We start from the raw sequence: 16,921 nt of genomic DNA, 5'->3' as shown, positions 1-16,921 counted from the left end.
AGAAAAATAGTTGTAGAGGAATCCACGTCTAAGAGGAAAATACAGTTTTTAAATAAATAACACCTATTTATTTTTTCAACCCATGTCAGATACACAAAGTGTAAGTAATATTTAAAGTTCTGTTTGTGAAGTTGCAATTTATAATAAGTCACTAATGAGTGTGTGGGGTGGCATTAGTGTCCTGTCTACACTTGCACTCTAGGGCTCTGAACAATGCTGACATAAATAAGATTTACTGGCACACTAGTTTTGTTAGATGGAGTGGTGTCATTTGTTGACTGCCCCATGTTACCTGTGAGTCCTAATCTTGGATGCATAAATGGCAGTTGACTGTCTGTGTTAAAAGGTACAGCAAATTTTTCACTAATAAAAGGAAGACAATTTCAGTGCAGGAGCACAAACTCTTCTAAGATGATGTAGTTGGAACTATGATGCAGCTACCCATTTTTCCTCAAACTATAGGTTTAATTACTGTCCATGAGTATCCCTACAGCTTTCTGGGTCATTTTTTTTTCAAAGGAAAGTAAGTATTTGAATTTGATATCAATCCACTGCAGAAAGATTAGGACAACTGTGTGTTGCAATGATCATCCTCTGAAGGAATTCCTGTTCTTCAAGAGCAGTCTGCTTCCTCTGGAAAAATCTCTTGAAATCTTCACATATAGATCTTTCTGTGCATTAGGTTTCCTTGGAACTGATTTCCTACACATAGGACTTTTCTCATAGTAAGAATACCTTCTGTTATCTTTCATATTCCTTTTAAAAAATATATTGTGCAGAAATTTTCCTCTCAGCATGAGACTCTCAGCCTCTCGGAAGCTCAAATTTTTTTGTGTGCAATTAGTAAAGAAATAATGACAACAGCAGTTTTTTTGTTCTTTGGGTTTTTTTTAAGATCTTTCACCCATTGAGATTTAACAGAAGTTGATTAGCATAAAGAGACTAGAAAAATGTCATTGCTTTTTAGTTAGTGATTACACTCAAGTGGATTTATAGCAGAAAGACTTGGTGTTAGAATTTCTACTTAAAAACCACCCTTTTCTAGAGGATCCATGTGTTTTAGAAGAGAGACAATTAGATTCAGATAATGGCTTTATTCATCTCATGGAATGTAGAGGGTTTGTTTGCTACATCAATATATTTTTACAGCAAACAAGCACTTCTAAGCTTGCAGCATTTCCAAAATGTCTGTGCTGAGATTGCAGAGCTTGTAGTTTCTTTGATCTTGTATTGGTCTGGAGTCCTTGAAAGCAGCAAGAGCAGGGAGCAAAGACGTAACTTGTGTGAGGTTTATAAGCACTTTTGCCAATATTTGCAGATGTTGTAAGCTTCATTGGCAGGGCTTAGGGTCTGTGTAAATGTGGTAATCCTGGCTTTCACAAAGAACACAGGATGTCAAATAGTCATTATGATACCCTTGTTCTCAAAAGCTGGAGAGACTCTGGCAAGTTTAAAATAGGTCCCTGTATGAAATTACATTATAGAGTAATCTGTAAAATCAGTTTGACATACTGAATCAAAGCTCTTAGTTACTGGTGAACAGAAAATTGATGTGTTTTAAGTCCCATAACTGATAAATGACTTGATGGATTAACTACCAATTTTCTTTTTAAACTTTCCATCTACTTAATAGTTGCATGTGAAATTTCAGGTTCAGAATAACCTTTTCCCTGTCCGAAAATATCAGACAGGCCACAAGAGAGAAAAATTGCATTTAAATAGAATTGCAATCATACTACTTTGTCATGGATACTTCAGGAATAGAGATCAGGAATGCAGGTTAGCTAGACCATAACCTAAGTGAATAAAGTTATTTCTGGTCAGAATTCTTTCAAGTAGGTCCCATCCTGTTCCATTTTATGGAGAGCTGCACTTAATCCTCTCTCCAAACCTTCAGCCTAGTCCCAGGATCCATTTATGATGCTCTACTGAACTGAGAACTGAAAAGCTGAGGTAAATGGATGGGGGATCAGATAGGAAGAATTTCAGACTTTCTCCCACTATTTCCTGAAAAAATCCAAATAAAACTGACCAGAATACAACTTGGGTTAAGTTCACCCTGGACACTTGCTATTGCAGTTTGTTCTTAAAAAGAGATTTCAAGACTTGCTACTCTCATTTTCACATGTCAAAAATGTGTTCTTTCAGAAAATGAACACTGTCTTTAACAAACGCTTCTCTCTAATCTTGTGTCTAAATCCAGTCTGTGAATCAATCTGATCCTGTCTTGAAGACCTTTACTGAGCATCTGCCAAATTGCTACAATATTAATTTGCAATCTAACCTCCAAATGGGTCCCTGGGCTGTTGAATGGAAGGTCTGAATGTTCCAAACAATCTGTCAGTGAGAAAAAATAATCCTTTCTGGCTATCGAAGGGTGGTGACCATGGTCAAGGCCCTGGCTCCCAGGTGTTGTTTTATTCTGCTCTCAGCATACATCATGGAAGCTGTTGTATAGAACAAAACAAATGGGAACTGATGTGGAAAACATAATGAATAGAAGCTGGATGCAGAATGAGGTTTTCACAAAATATACCCTACTTGCTAGCCAGTTAGACATTTTGCTTTCTTATTCCTGTCAACATAGAGACATTTCTTGCTTAAGGAATCTTTATGCACTAGGTTATTACCACAGCTGATACTCAAGTATTGCATATTACTGAAGGAAATTAGTACCTTTTAAAGGACTTTTCACCAGTTTTTCTCTGAGCTGAAACAGAAACTCTTCATCCATCTCTTTATGAAGCCGTAAATAATTTTGTAGTCTAACATTAATTTTGTGTACAGTTATCGAAATGTATAAAACATGTATATGTATGTATGTTTGAATTTCTAATGATTCATTACAATTTCAGCATGCAGACTTCTCTTAAAAGGGAAATTATTACTATATTTCATACTCAAACAGATTTCAGGCATCACCATCATTACAGAAATATTGCTCTCATATCCTCCATCAACCAAAGGCAGAGATAGAGAGGGGGAGCTACTGGGTGAGATGTTTTTTTATTGTTGTGGGTCAAAGGCTGAGATTATTTGGGAAGATGGAATTCTGTGATAGCTGATAATACTAGTTTGCAAAGAGAACTTTATACGCCAAGCTGAGTCAGCATGGAAATGCTGAAGAGTTGTGAAAAAGCCACCTCACACTGGTCCAGATATATATTGGAACAGCATATTGAGTAACTGAAGTTCATATTTTTTGATTGTTCACGTACAGTGGTCCTTTGAACATTTTACAGGGACCTCTGTGGTTCAAGTGACAGCCACTGATGCGGATGATCCTACTTACGGCAACAGCGCTCGAGTGGTGTACAGTATATTGCAAGGACAACCTTACTTCTCTGTGGAGCCAAAAACAGGTAACTTTCCATAAACTCTTTGCAGAAATGCTTAGAAAAAAGAAAATGTGCATTAAAACTTGCTAGGAACTTACTAATATGACCTCTTGGTTAATTGAATACATTTGGATTTTGTTGATCTTTTAATCTCTTATTCTTTAGAATAGATTATGAAAACCATACATCTGAGCTATGTAATAAACAGACTTGGCTGGAATGGAATTTCTTATCTTGTCAATCTACCAGCTGCCTGGTCTGCTGCCTGTTGCCATCTCTCTGATCAATGAAAATTTCAAGATACTGTGAACTGTGATGACCAGTGACAGGACCGAAGGGAATGGCTGAAGTTTTCTCAGGGGAGTTTTTGGTTGGATATTAGAAAGAGGTTCTTCACCCAGAGGGTGGTCAGGCACTGGAACAGGCTCCCTGGGGAAGTGGTCACAGCACCAAGACTGACAGAGTTCAAGAAGCATTTGGACAATACTCTCAGGCACATGGTGTGACTCTTGGGGGTAGTCCTGTGCAGGGCTAAGAGTTGGCCTTAATGATCCTTGTGGGTCTCTTCTGAGTCAGCATATTCGGTGATTCTGTGAACAGTTTTTTTGCAGATGTTTATTTTAGAAATATCTAAATGTCACACAGTCAGATTTCCATAACAGATTTACGGCACGATTACCTCTTCATTCTACTTTTTAAACTGAAGTTTTGTTGTGGGAAATGAATCTATATATTAATTTGAAGAAGAAAACACTGTGCTTCCTATCCTTATCTGATACAACATTTTGCTGCCACTTTCAAAATATATTACTGGTGAAATTTTTCTTTTACAATTTTCATGAAATTTTTTGAATATTTTTAAGTCACGACAAGATGCAATTTTTAATCCTTTGTTGCTTTAGTAAACATTGCCCGTTCTGCTGTATCATTTCATAAAGCAGGAAAATAGGTTCTTGCTCTGCTCAATTCGGTTTAGTGCCTGAGACTTCACTTACACCAGCAAGGAGAAGAATTACAATCTTCATTTTGGAAATAGCCAAATTGAGACAAAGGAGAAAAAAAAGTATTTACCCTTTTTATTATAAATAGTCTTCGATGCGAATCAAACCTGTATCCCAATGCTATGACCAAAAAGCCACACTCAATTTAGCAACATCTAAGTTTGCAGAAATAAGTACTATAGTTATCTTCATATTGCAACAGGTCCATGCTCAGCAGGTATATATAGCACTGCCTTTCTCCCTCCAATGAGTATGATTTATAGTGGTTTTCTCTCTGTTTCTCTATCTCTCTCCATGTACATGTATGTACAATGTGTATTGCCACAGTGAATGCAGTCAGCCCTTGAACAGTAATATGGTAGTTTCTGCTAAATCAAAATCTTGATGAATTCAGACTGAAATGTTTGCATACATTTCTCTTTGATGTAATACTCCAATTTTCTTTGTTCTTGACAGTTATCTTCCAAATGATTGGGTAATATTGCCTGGTAATTTAACTATGATAGAAAAACAAGCAGGCCAGGAAAAGCAACGTAGAAACAATAACACTATGAAATTGTATATTAATTGTATTTTAACATGTCTTGTAAAATGGGTGAAATAGTGCCAGTTCTGCTTGTGACATAAATGTTTCAACACAGAGGTGATTAATGGCAAGTCCTGCATTCGTAAGGGAAGAAATAAAACTCTAACTAAACATTCAACAAATAGCAGATGAAGAGATATGTGTCCCAATGTGCCTCTTCTTTATTTAGTTTGTTTATGTTTCCTTCACTGCTGACACTAAGTGCTGGTGGAGTAAACGGCTGCCTCTCTGGAAATCAGAGTTAGCAGCTGTACTGTGTACTGAGCATGAAATATTCATAAAATCATCGTATTTTGAGTGGGCATATTTATTTTTTGCTCTATATCAGCATAACTGAAAGGATGAAACATGGAATTTTCTTCCAGTTTTCATTTCAAATCAATTAATTACAAATCGTGTGCAGATCATCAAATGGATATAACAAAAACTACTTCAGATATCACAATATTTCCATTAATAAATAAAAATTCTCTTGATTATGCTAATGATTTAGAAGTGGGTATTGTTAAATCAAATATATGGAAAAATAAGATAATTTCATATATCTGCAAAGTGTGGCATGATATCAGTAAGAGTTAATGTGGTGAATGACTATTCAAAACATCATTAAACGAATCTTTACCTTGGAATGTTAAAAATTAATGCAGAATATTCTGTTCTTCCTAACTCTAAAAGAGTAGGAAATCAAATACAGAAAAGGACATCTTCCGAGGAAGGGAGTGTTACCCAAGACATTATGAAGTCTAGTTCAGGGAGATGTTATTTGGAAAACACAGTTATGCACAGCATTACACAGTGAATCTAGTGCTAAATAAAAACTGGTGGGTTTTGGTGACTGCTTAAAATAAGCTTGTAGTATGTCAGTTCGACTCCTAGTCAAACCCGGTGATATTAGTGTTGAAATTAATTCATTCCACTCTTGTTGCTATCATTGATCTGCTGTTACCTTCTAAAGGCAACCTCAGCTTTCACAGTAGCATATTTGCTTGTGCAGCCATTGACACCTTGTCTTACTGCAGGTGTTATCAAGACTGCCCTTCCGAATATGGATAGAGAAGCCAAGGACCAATACCTGTTAGTTATTCAAGCAAAGGACATGGTTGGGCAGAATGGTGGATTATCAGGGACCACATCTGTAACTGTCACCCTGACTGATGTTAATGACAACCCACCCCGCTTTCCACGCAGTAAGTTGCTTCGTAAATACATAACTTGTAATATTATTCCTGAACATTGCTATTTTCTTTACACACCTTGCTATTTCTAAACAAAAGGTGCTTAGTTTCCATGTTAAGTACTTTGAGAGTTATTATTATCATTATTACATCATTTTTCTTTCCCTAATGTGTATTGGATCAGTTGAAAAGAAGTGGTGTACTGCAGGGACATTCCTCTCTATGAAAAAGAAGAGCAAAAAATAGATCTCTTAATTGATATTGAGCTCTTGCCAGTTAGACTTCAGGATTCTTTAATTTGACTCTTAATCCTTCATATTCCTTTGACATTTTAACAGGATTTCTCATATGCTTACAGTGTTTCCTAAAGAGTTAATCACAAAAGAGCTGGAAAGTCACCTTCCCTCTATTTGCTTTCTTTGACCAAGGTGTCTCTCCTCCTAACCAAAGAAAGGAGCACACAGTCGTACGCTCAAATCTGAAGAGCACAGTTTATTCATAGCATTCTGTCTAGGGTTCTTTTTTTAAATAAAAACCCCATAATTCTTAAAGTAGAATTAAAATAATGTAAGGAATATATTCACATCAACTCGAGCCTCACCTCCAAAAATGAAAAAAATAGATCTGTACGTAATAGATTTCCTGCTATTTCAAGCCACCAACTACTTGAAATAATAAGAGAATAAGTGAAGTTATTTTTGAAGGTGAGGGTGTTATTGGCTACAGACTGCACTCAGATACCCTTTTGACAGCATATATATCATTTGGTACTTGAATAAAGAAGCTGCAATTTTCAAGTTGATGCACTTGCTGTTAAAGAAATGAATATGTATCAGTTTCTAGTGATGTTCAGATTGCAAACTACCTAATCAAGATACACAGGTATAAAATAATAAGATTTTATATTGATATTAGTTTACTTTCCTCTTCTCTAGAAAACAAAGTAAAACATTCTCTGCATTATCATTTTTGCATCTTTATGTTTTACCTCTCTTGTCACATGAAGAAATTATGCCTATAGTACTTAAGGAAGAGTCTGTTACAAAGAGAACCTAGCAAAAAGGGCAATTCAGTTTCAAAACTGAAGCATATATTCTTGTAGCCTGAGTAAATATTCAGGCACATGATTTAAAGCAAAGTAAATTTAAGAAAGCTAGATTTTTGGTTTTTGCCTTCAGCCCCAGAAGACTCTGAATTCACTAAATTTTTAAATTTCACAGGATCATATCAATATAATGTCCCAGAGTCTTTGCCAGTGGCTTCTGTGGTGGCCAGAATAAAAGCTGCAGATGCAGATGTGGGACCTAACGCTGAAATGGAGTATAAGATTGTGGATGGTGATGGTTTGGGAGTATTCAAAATTTCTGTCGACAAAGACACTCAAGAGGGAATCATAACAATTCAGAAGGTGAGTCTGATTTTATCCACCAATTCTATTTGGATCTCTGCAAGATGAGGGCAGGTAATGAGAATATGGGTTTTTCTTTTTAAGAGTCTTGTCTGCTGTAAAGGTTTTTTCCATTGGTATATTTCATCTTGGCTTCACTGTATGATTTTGAGGGTTTTAATGAGTTACACTGAAAAATATTGTGCTTTTTATTTTTTGATGAGGATTTTTTTAAAGCGCCTGTATTTGGATGGGAATATAAGCTTTAGTCTTATTTGTCTTTGTATTAAAGAGAAAATACAAAAATATATTTCACAGTGAAAATGCAAGCTCTAAATAAGAAACGGATCCCAAAATTAATTTTAAAAATAATTATCTAATTGTCTTTGGTTGATGTGGTTCTATTCAGAAAATAGTTGTTTTACAGGTTCATATATTATTAAAAATATTATTTTAAAAAACCTGAAAAAATTAAATAAATAATTTTTCTTCATAGCTCTCTGTATGTACAGTTAAAAAAGTAACCTTTTAAAATTGAAAAATCGCGTTTATATAAAAATATTAAACCAGTTTTTTTTACCTTCCTGCAACACATTTTAGACTACCCTCTAAAAATAAAAACGTTGAAATATTTTTCAAGAAAATTTAATTTTTGCAAACAGGAAAAAAAATGCAACACTGTAGAAGAATCTCTTAAATAATTTCCTACTCTGAATGTGTGAGTGCTTGGCAATGACAATACCAAATCTATGGACAAACTCTGGTAGAGCAGTTTTAAGGAAAATTCCCTGTCTCACCATCCAGGAGCCACTCAGGCCATCACACTTGCACCACCTGAGCTGGGACCAAAGCCCATTCACAGCTACACACCCCATGCTCACACAGTCAGACCAGGTTTCCTTGCTAGCTCGACCCCTGGGTTTCCTATAGCAGTGTGTCAGGCATCCAGATCCTTAAAATTATTTCATTTTGGTGCAATAACAGTAACAAAATAGCAGCTCGCGCTGGTGCCTCCGAGGAGGGACTGGGAACAAAGGCACGCCTGGGCTTTTATCCCCTCACAGGTCTAAGCCCAGTAAGGTCTGAGGTTCTCAGCCCCTGCCATGTTTCTGAGTGTTCGGTTCCCTGCTGGGCCACAGGCCCCTGTGACCTTTGTTCTGCAAAGGGTCCCCATTTCACGGCCTCTTGCCTGGGGCTCCAGCCACCTAGAGCTAAATCTGCAGCTGCCACTGCAACTCAGCTACTTGTACTGGATGTATTCCTCAGCAATTTAATACCCCTAAAATGTGGGAATCACTTGGCATTTTAGAATATATGTGATTATGTTCCTAAACAAGGACTTAACGTTTGTAGTTGTTATGATTCTGTAATGAATTTTTCTTCCCTATATACTCTTTAATTTTTGTAACCTTCACCTATCAGTTGTGGAATTTTTTGTCTTGTTTTATAGGGGTTTTTTCCCCCTTCTCTGGTGCATCAATTCCTTTCTAAAACAAAACTTCAGTAACATATCTCCTTTGAAAGAAGCTAAAACTGCATGATGTTGCAAAGCAATGGGCTAGTTCTCTGATGCCTTTAATAACTGTTGAGAACTAGTAAGAATCCACACGTCACAACAAATGTAGTATGTTCAGCACCGTGAACAGGCATATATTAGATCAGTCTCTAATATGTGTAATGTGAATTATCTTTTTTCAAGGCAAAAACACCCATCTTAGGCTTCTTCCAAACTGTACTACTACCTTTTGTATTTCAAACTTGTGTGTTTGAAATACAAGTGATGAAAAGTTAGTAGTCTCTGTTTAACAGCCAAATTCAATGTGGCATCTTCAGTTTGCTCATTTAAGATTTTTGACCAAAGATTTGAGAGAAATTTGCCTATCCTAGAGGGAGAGCATTTACTAGTGCCTCAGTGTCCAACACTGAATCAGTCAGGGTTGTCAGTGATCTAATTTGAGAACTGGTGAGTTCACTTTAATTTTTAGTATACTTTTGTAGTCATGGTGTTTGTTCCTGGCACATCCTGATTGCAGTGCTGTACAGTGGACCAAATAATTGCCATTTATTATTTCTGTAATAACTTTAGCTGGGGAGCTGAACTGGACTTTTCAGTACTGAACATTTGTCCTAAGAAATGCTCTGTGAAATAGCTATTGAACTACATTAAAAAGGTTAAAAATTGTTGACCTGATGAAATGATCCAATTTGTTAATAATCTTTAAACCTAGATGCTGCTATATTTTGACATAAGAATTGAGATTTTTTTTCTGTCCATCATTAGAACTTTTCACCAATTTTCCTGCTATTATTAATTCGCTTTGTGCAGTGGATTGACCTTGGCTGGGTGCTAGGTGCCCACCCAGTCATTCTATAATGCCCCACTTGGGGAGGGGGGGTAGAAAATAAGGTGGAAAAAACATTGTGGGTTCAGATAAGGGCAGTTTACAAAAGCAAAAGTGAAGGTCACATGCACACCAAACAAGGTTAAAAATACAGAAGATCTTATTCCTTACGGTGATGTCCAGCCACTTACAGGGAAGTAGGGCTTCACTTTGTGTATCAGTTGCTTCAGAAGGCAAATGCTGTAAATAATGAATGCCCCTTCCCTCCCCCCCCATTTCCCTTAGCTTTTATATCTGAGCAGACAGCCTATGGCATGGAATATCCCTTTGGTCAGTTTGGATCAACTGTCCTGACTGTTTCTCCTCCCACAATCTTGCCCACACCCAGCCTACTGGTGTATGTGGGGAATGTTGGAGAGACAGTGCTGGTGCTGTGCCAGCGCTGCTTGGCAGTGGCCAAAAAACTGGTGTGTTGTCAATACCTTCCCAGCTACCAATACAAAGTGCAGCACTGTGGGGGGCTGCTGTGTGGAAAATTAACTGCACTGCATCCAGACTCAATACACTCTGCCATACCCAAAAGCAAGTCCTCATGCTGAGGGGCACCTCTCAAACCTTTGGATGTCCTTAGCTCTTCATTTTGACTCCAGAGAACTGAGTGTCTTGCCCAGGGCTGAAGGACCCTCCCTGCCAACCCTACAGAAAATATTGTCTAGGAGAGAAGTAAGTGAAGAGCTCAAGCACGGTGGCTACAGGGCAACTTGTTCTTCTCTGGAGAACAAATACATAGAAGACCATTAATAACAGTGTATGCAGGTTAAATGGGCTTCAACTACTGAGTCTTATCTGCCGGATCACTATGGAGCCAGGCAAGGGTTATCCCTGCATGGTAATGTGTGCTCGTTGGTAGGAAATCAGGGAAGAAATTAAGTCTGTAGCCTGAAATCTGCCTAAACATTTTACTGTCCAGCACATGATGTTCTGTACTCCTCTGAGTGCAATTACCTCTCTCCTTTTCATGCCCTGAAATTAGCTGAGGTATTGAGAAACAGCTCAGCCTCAAAATGCATGCCCATCCTTTTCAACTTGTATTTATATGCTCAGATGACATGTCTGTGTACACATCAAGCAGTAAAATGCCAAGGCAAAGACTTCTGAAAAGGCACGCTTTGGTTCTAAATGCAAATGGATGCGCTAGCTTTGCATACTTTTGCTGCAATTGTACATAAAGCTCAGCAGGCTGGGCATGAAAATCACCAGCAGTAACTGTGAGCAGCTGAAAGCACTGCTCCATTCATTTTTGTGCTGGGTGTTGTGGATAAAGTTTGGCACCTGGTTATCCGAGTTCCACATGAACTGAGGATTTTTCATTCTGCTTTTAGAAGGATAACCGCTTTTGAAAAGTTGACTTCCTCACTAAAAACTAACACTTCTTTTAACACATAAGTAGCATTAAATAAAGAGTTTTTGTAAGAAAGAAAAAAATTGTGAGAAGTGATATTTAAGAATTCACTGAGCAAAGCAGGTTTTTTATGCTCCAAGTGGATGGAATATGAAAGAAAATGCCCAAGAATGAGCAAAAACTGTAGGAAAATTATTTGGTTTTAAACAGAGAGATACCAGGTTTCATGACATTAGAAAGATAAAAATGTTACATGATTAAGTATATCTCAAGATTACTTGTGTATGATGGACTTACACATGTATTGGTTTGAAAGGTGACAAAATTGATGAATAAGATTTGTGTGTGTTTAATTTTTGGGTTGGTTTGGATTGTTTTCTATGCACGTATAAACATATTTCTTCTCTGCACCCTATGACACAGAGACTTCAAAACATCGAAAGTCAGCAGAAAAAAAAATATTGTGATTTTACTCTAACAGGGTGATATGGTTTGAAGCTGGCTCCCTGCCAAGTCTCCAAACCTTACCACAAGAAGCCCCCCCCCCCCCCCCAAAACCTCAGGGACAAAAACAATCAAGAAAAACCGAAACAAGAGAGACAGCTAAAGCAATATATATATAAATATATTTACACTTATGTTACAGTTATATACAATTGAAATATATATACAATTTCACAAGGAAGGGGGAAGGGAAAAGGAACAAAATCAAAATAAAATATATATATATCCTGATTAGTAGCCCAATATCTAGAACTAAAAGAGTTAGCAAAGAAATATCTCACTACTCTCCTTGGGACAACCGAGAGTCGCTCTGGAACGATCGCCGGCAACCTCTGTCTCCCAAGGTCGGCAAGGCCTTACCAGGCCTCTCTCCCCAACCCGACAGACTCAACAGCAGGGAACCTGCACCTCCAAGCTGGAAGGAAAGAGAGCGAAGGCCTTTCCTTCTTTATTCTTATAGCCTGGCTTATGTAAAAATCGTAGGGAATACTGGGTAAATCTGGACCCTTCTTTGGTTACAAACTGGTCACCAAGGAAGGCCTAGACCAAACTACTACACAGTGATATTCATAGAAATATATGGAGAGTATTCTTTCCTTATTTATATCTCTTCTGCATTGCTAAATCCAGATATCTCTTTGGCTTGCACAGTCTATTGAGAATGGGTTTTTCTCAACACTTTGAGAAAAGTGTTGTTTTCTACAGTGTTATTTTCTGGATAGTACTGGTAGTTCTGCTCATAGTTTTTATAGCCATGAAAGGACTGGGGATTCCAGGTTCCTCAACATGCTAGTACTGTTCTTACCTAGTGTCAGTATATATTAGCTACTGATCTAAACCTCAGTTCAAAGTAACTTTTTGATTGTAGTCTGGTACTCTTGCAATAACTCCCTTGACCACATGGAATCAGACAAGGGAGGAATGCTTTCGCTGTGTGTTTTTCTCCTTGATCTTTATCCTTCCAAGGAGTAAAGAATTGGATTGTACTATTCTGTGCAGCACAACGAAGAAGCATGCATGCTGTATCATTACAGTGTTTGCTGCTATATTGTTTTTCACATGGTCATCACACCTTACTTCCTTTTGTCCTGGTTATGATTTTTGAATTAGGATAAAATGAATGAGATGTGAAATTCACATATTCCAGGAAGTTGCTGAAGTTCACTCTAAACTAAACAAATCAACAATAAAACTCCCAAAGAAACAAACCCATACAACTTTTTCAAAATATTTGGGACAAGGGCTATTTTTTTCATGAATTTATGACTTATATAATAACAGCAGGTTATGTCTGGGTAGAATTTTTATTTTGTGACATCAGCGAAGCTAGAAGTTCACCTAATGACAGAAACACTACTGAACAATTTACTTGGTTAGTTGTACTAAAACCCAAAACCTACCCTCTTCTGCAATACATGAACTGAATTCATATGCAAAAAAATGTATCCAGCATGTGTCTAGGACAATATATAAAAGGGTTTAAGTTGTTTTTAGGATGTTATACTCTATTTCCAAGGTACAGTAGGATATCAAAAATGCTAGAAGACAAACTTCGTGTTTCTTCTTCCTTGTCTTTCTTCTTCTTTCTTCAGAATTTGGTATAAACAAGTGAATGGGACCCATAAGAGATATTTTCAGCTTAAAGGAAGAGTGGGAAAGTGGTGGGAAAGCTAATGTTTTTTTTCCTGTAACCTACGATATTCAAACAATTTGTTACCCAGTAGTTTCAAGTTCCTGTGGAAGTCTTCCCATTTTTTATTTACCCACTTTCTCTTTTGTTCAAAATACTAATAAATAAATGAAAAGTTTTCACTTGTCAAATGAAACAGAGGAAAACAATTTTTATCCTTTACAGAGCAGTCTAAAGATGCCATCTACTCAAACTTTGTGCTACAATTCTGATGTTGGAAATAATGTGAGAGTTTGGCTATTCTCCAAACTGTAGGCAGTCTCTGTAATGAATCACAGAATAGAACAGAACACAATAGAATAGAATAGAATAGAGATCATACATTAGAATAATTAAGGTTGGAAAAGACCTTAACCTTGGGAAAGATCATCAAGTCCAACCTTTGACCAAACACAGCCATGTCAGCTAGTGCCACATCCAGTTGTTTCTTGAACATCTCCAGGGATCGTGACTCTACAACCTCCCTGGGCAGCCTGTTTCAATGCTTAACCACCCTTTCAGTGATGATGATGTCCAACTTGAATCTCTCTTGGCACAAGCTTGTGATAGTTGTAGAGAATGATAAGTTCTCCTCTGAGCCTCCTTTTCTCCTGGCTGAAGAACCCCAGCCACTCCTTTAGCCAGTACTCATATGACTTACTCTCTAGAACCTTCACCAGCTCCACTGCCATTCTCTGGACATGCTCCAGAGAACGCCTCAATGTTTTTCTTATAGTGAGATGCCCAAAATTGAACACAGTACTTGAGGTGCAGACCCCTGTGGTGAGTAAAGGGGAGCAATCAGCAATCCCTTCCCCGGTCCTGCTGGCCACACTGTTTTTCATACAAGCCAGGATGCCACTCCAGGTGACCTTCTAGGTCACCTGGACACAATGCTGGATCATGTTCAGCTGGCTGTCAGCCAGCATCCCAGATAATTTTTGGGAAAGCCAGACCACTTTCCAACCATTCTTTCCCAAGCTTGTAGTGCTGCATGGGGTTGTTGTGACCCAAGTGCAGGACTCAGCTTTGTTGAACCTCATACAGTTGACCTCAGCCCACTGATCCATCCTGTCCAGGTCCCTCTGCAGAGTTGTCTTACCCTCCAGTAGATCAACACTGCCACCCAACTTAGTGTCATCCATGAACTTACTGTGGGTGCATTCAATCTCCTCATCCAAATTATTTATAAAGATATTAAACAGGATTGGCCACAACACCGAGCCCTGGGGAACTCCACTAGTGACTGGAGACAAAGTGGATGTAGCACCATTCGCTGCCACTGTCTGGGCCTGATCAGCCAGCCAGTTTTGAACCCAGCGAACAGTGCACCTGTCAAAGCCATGGTCTGCCAATTCAGAAGTTAAACTAAACTAAATGTGTAAGTTACCTTCAAGCTTGATTAAGGAAAATATCCATCTTAAGTGACCTTTGCAGAAAAAGATCAAGAAACAAAATATCCCAAAAGAAGTATTGTACAGGTTTTGAAAAGGAATCGGGCATTTGTATTTCTTAGAAGTGTTTGAAAATTTTTTCTCGGTTCACACTGTGACTCAGTTCTCCATCTGTAGAGTAGGATCAATTCCTTCCTGTGGTTTCATTTGTAATTTACACTCTGCTATCAGTGCTCTGCTAGTAAAGGACTCACATAATTTGCATAGCTCGATTTCACAGTGGCGAGGCTGTTTGGAGAAAATGTGTAATTTTTCTGCATATATTGGAGTTTTAAAAAATGTGTCAGATTTGTCTCTGCAGTAGCAATCTTAGAATTGAAGAAACATTTATGGAAGTGAATGATGATTCAGTCATTTAATACAACAAATTCTGAAGTATCCATGCAAACCTACATGTGTGCAATTTTGAAGTGAATTTGACTGTTCACAGAATTCTGATCGTAATACACATGAATGGAGTCTTGGTTTCACTTTCTAAGCAAACTGCATACACAAAACCTTATTTTTTGTGGTTTCCAAAGCACTGTTCCTAAGAATAGTATACTAAAAAGGGCGTCATATAAGTACAGATTTCCCTTTATTTGCAAAGTTGCAGGCTATGGTTAGACTTCAGTAATAGAAATAGCTTAGTAGCAAAGCATCTTAAGATAAAAAACCTGATGCTCTTTATCCACCTACAACTTTATCAATTACTTGGTGCTTAAAGTAGCAATGGTAATTTAGTAATAAAATAGGCTGTAAGATATATTTTTATTTTATGTATCATATGTGACTTTTTGAAATGTTATGAAACCTGATTCAAGTCATTTGGAAGTCTATGGAGAGACTTTAGTGGACTTAAGAGGAAAAAATGATCAAAAAAAGCCTGAAGACTCTGTAGAGAGAGGAATGTAATGTCTTGCTGCAGCAAGTGACAAGCATTAAGATTTCCCATGGTACAGTTCTTGCTCACTTTGCCTTCATTTCTCCCCCCAGTGCACAGCCCAACCACCAATATCACCAACCAATTTGAATGTTAAAGGAAAAGATGTGAAAATAGTGTTGTGAAGTACTTTCTGATAGACAGTGACTGCTAAGAGATTATTTTAAAACCTGAGTTCATTCTAAAAGCAATACTGGCAATTATAAAATGGGAGGGGAGAGGGTTTGTGCATAAGCTTTTAAGTGAAAAGCTATCTTTCCATTACTGTTAACATTTTTTCCTGCTGGAAATTTTTCTTTCAATTCTGTATCAGAGTTTATAATGTAAGAACATGAGGCTTCCATGGTTCCTTTGAGAGATGGTGTGCATTTGTTTGATATACTGCAGTTTTCAATATAAAACCTCAACTGAGCTTAAAAATGGGATTTTCACCCCTAAAAAGTACCTTATTACAAAGCTACCATTAAATAAAAATGAAAATTACAAAAATGAGCTTTCCATGAGTTATTACTTCATATACAGCCTCTGTAGTATAGAAGACTTGTTTTGTAATTTTCCTTAGAGAGTATAAAATTCTTGCCCCTTAAAAGGAAAAACTAATAAAACCAACAGAGTTCACAAAAGGAAAGATTAATGGATCCTGCACAAGATCCAATCAGATAATATTAATGCACAGATATTAATGAAGCTGTCAAGCTCTATTCACTGTACTGAAGGACTGAAGTATACATCGTCCATTTAACCTTCAGCACTGATGTAGTGATTTGTAGTCAGTTAAGCTGGTGTTCCATTATTGGAATCCTGTGCCTTTTTTTATAGCAGGAAATAATAAAGGCATGATCCGAAGGCCAGTTAAATAATGCTGTCTGTTAACAGATGTCAGTGATAATTAGATAAGAAGAATTAAAAATCTTTTCAGTTCACTTTCTCAATCTTTCATTAGTGTTTGTAGCGTGTAATGTCTTAATTATATTATGTAAGAAATGTTGAAACATTTCCACCAGGTCAAGAGCTCTTGCATATTAATCATACCTTAGGGGTTCTGTTTGTTTTCCAGAGTATATTCTGCCTTAAAACCTGATACCTCTGTATTCACCACAGGATCTGAGGTTGTGTATCTTGTAGAAATAGACTGAAGATG

The 16,921-nt window shown here is 37.4% G+C and overlaps 1 protein-coding gene across 1 annotated transcript in view; it reads left to right on the top strand.

Annotated features, from left to right (window-relative positions):
- LOC108499581 (cadherin-7) overlaps positions 1 to 16,921 on the top strand; it is an 88,226-nt gene that overhangs the window by 45,330 nt on the left and 25,975 nt on the right. Inside the window, exons 4-6 of the mRNA XM_017819587.1 lie at positions 3,243 to 3,362; positions 5,945 to 6,112; positions 7,321 to 7,508. Of these exons, the coding sequence (XP_017675076.1) occupies positions 3,243 to 3,362; positions 5,945 to 6,112; positions 7,321 to 7,508 (476 nt within the window). The remainder of the gene's footprint in view (positions 1 to 3,242; positions 3,363 to 5,944; positions 6,113 to 7,320; positions 7,509 to 16,921) is intronic.

This window comes from Lepidothrix coronata, unplaced genomic scaffold (genome assembly GCF_001604755.1).
Source record: "Lepidothrix coronata isolate B3197 unplaced genomic scaffold, Lepidothrix_coronata-1.0 Scaffold75, whole genome shotgun sequence".
Classification (NCBI taxonomy): Eukaryota; Metazoa; Chordata; class Aves; order Passeriformes; family Pipridae; genus Lepidothrix; species Lepidothrix coronata.
This window is presented reverse-complemented; position numbering and strand designations above follow the sequence as displayed.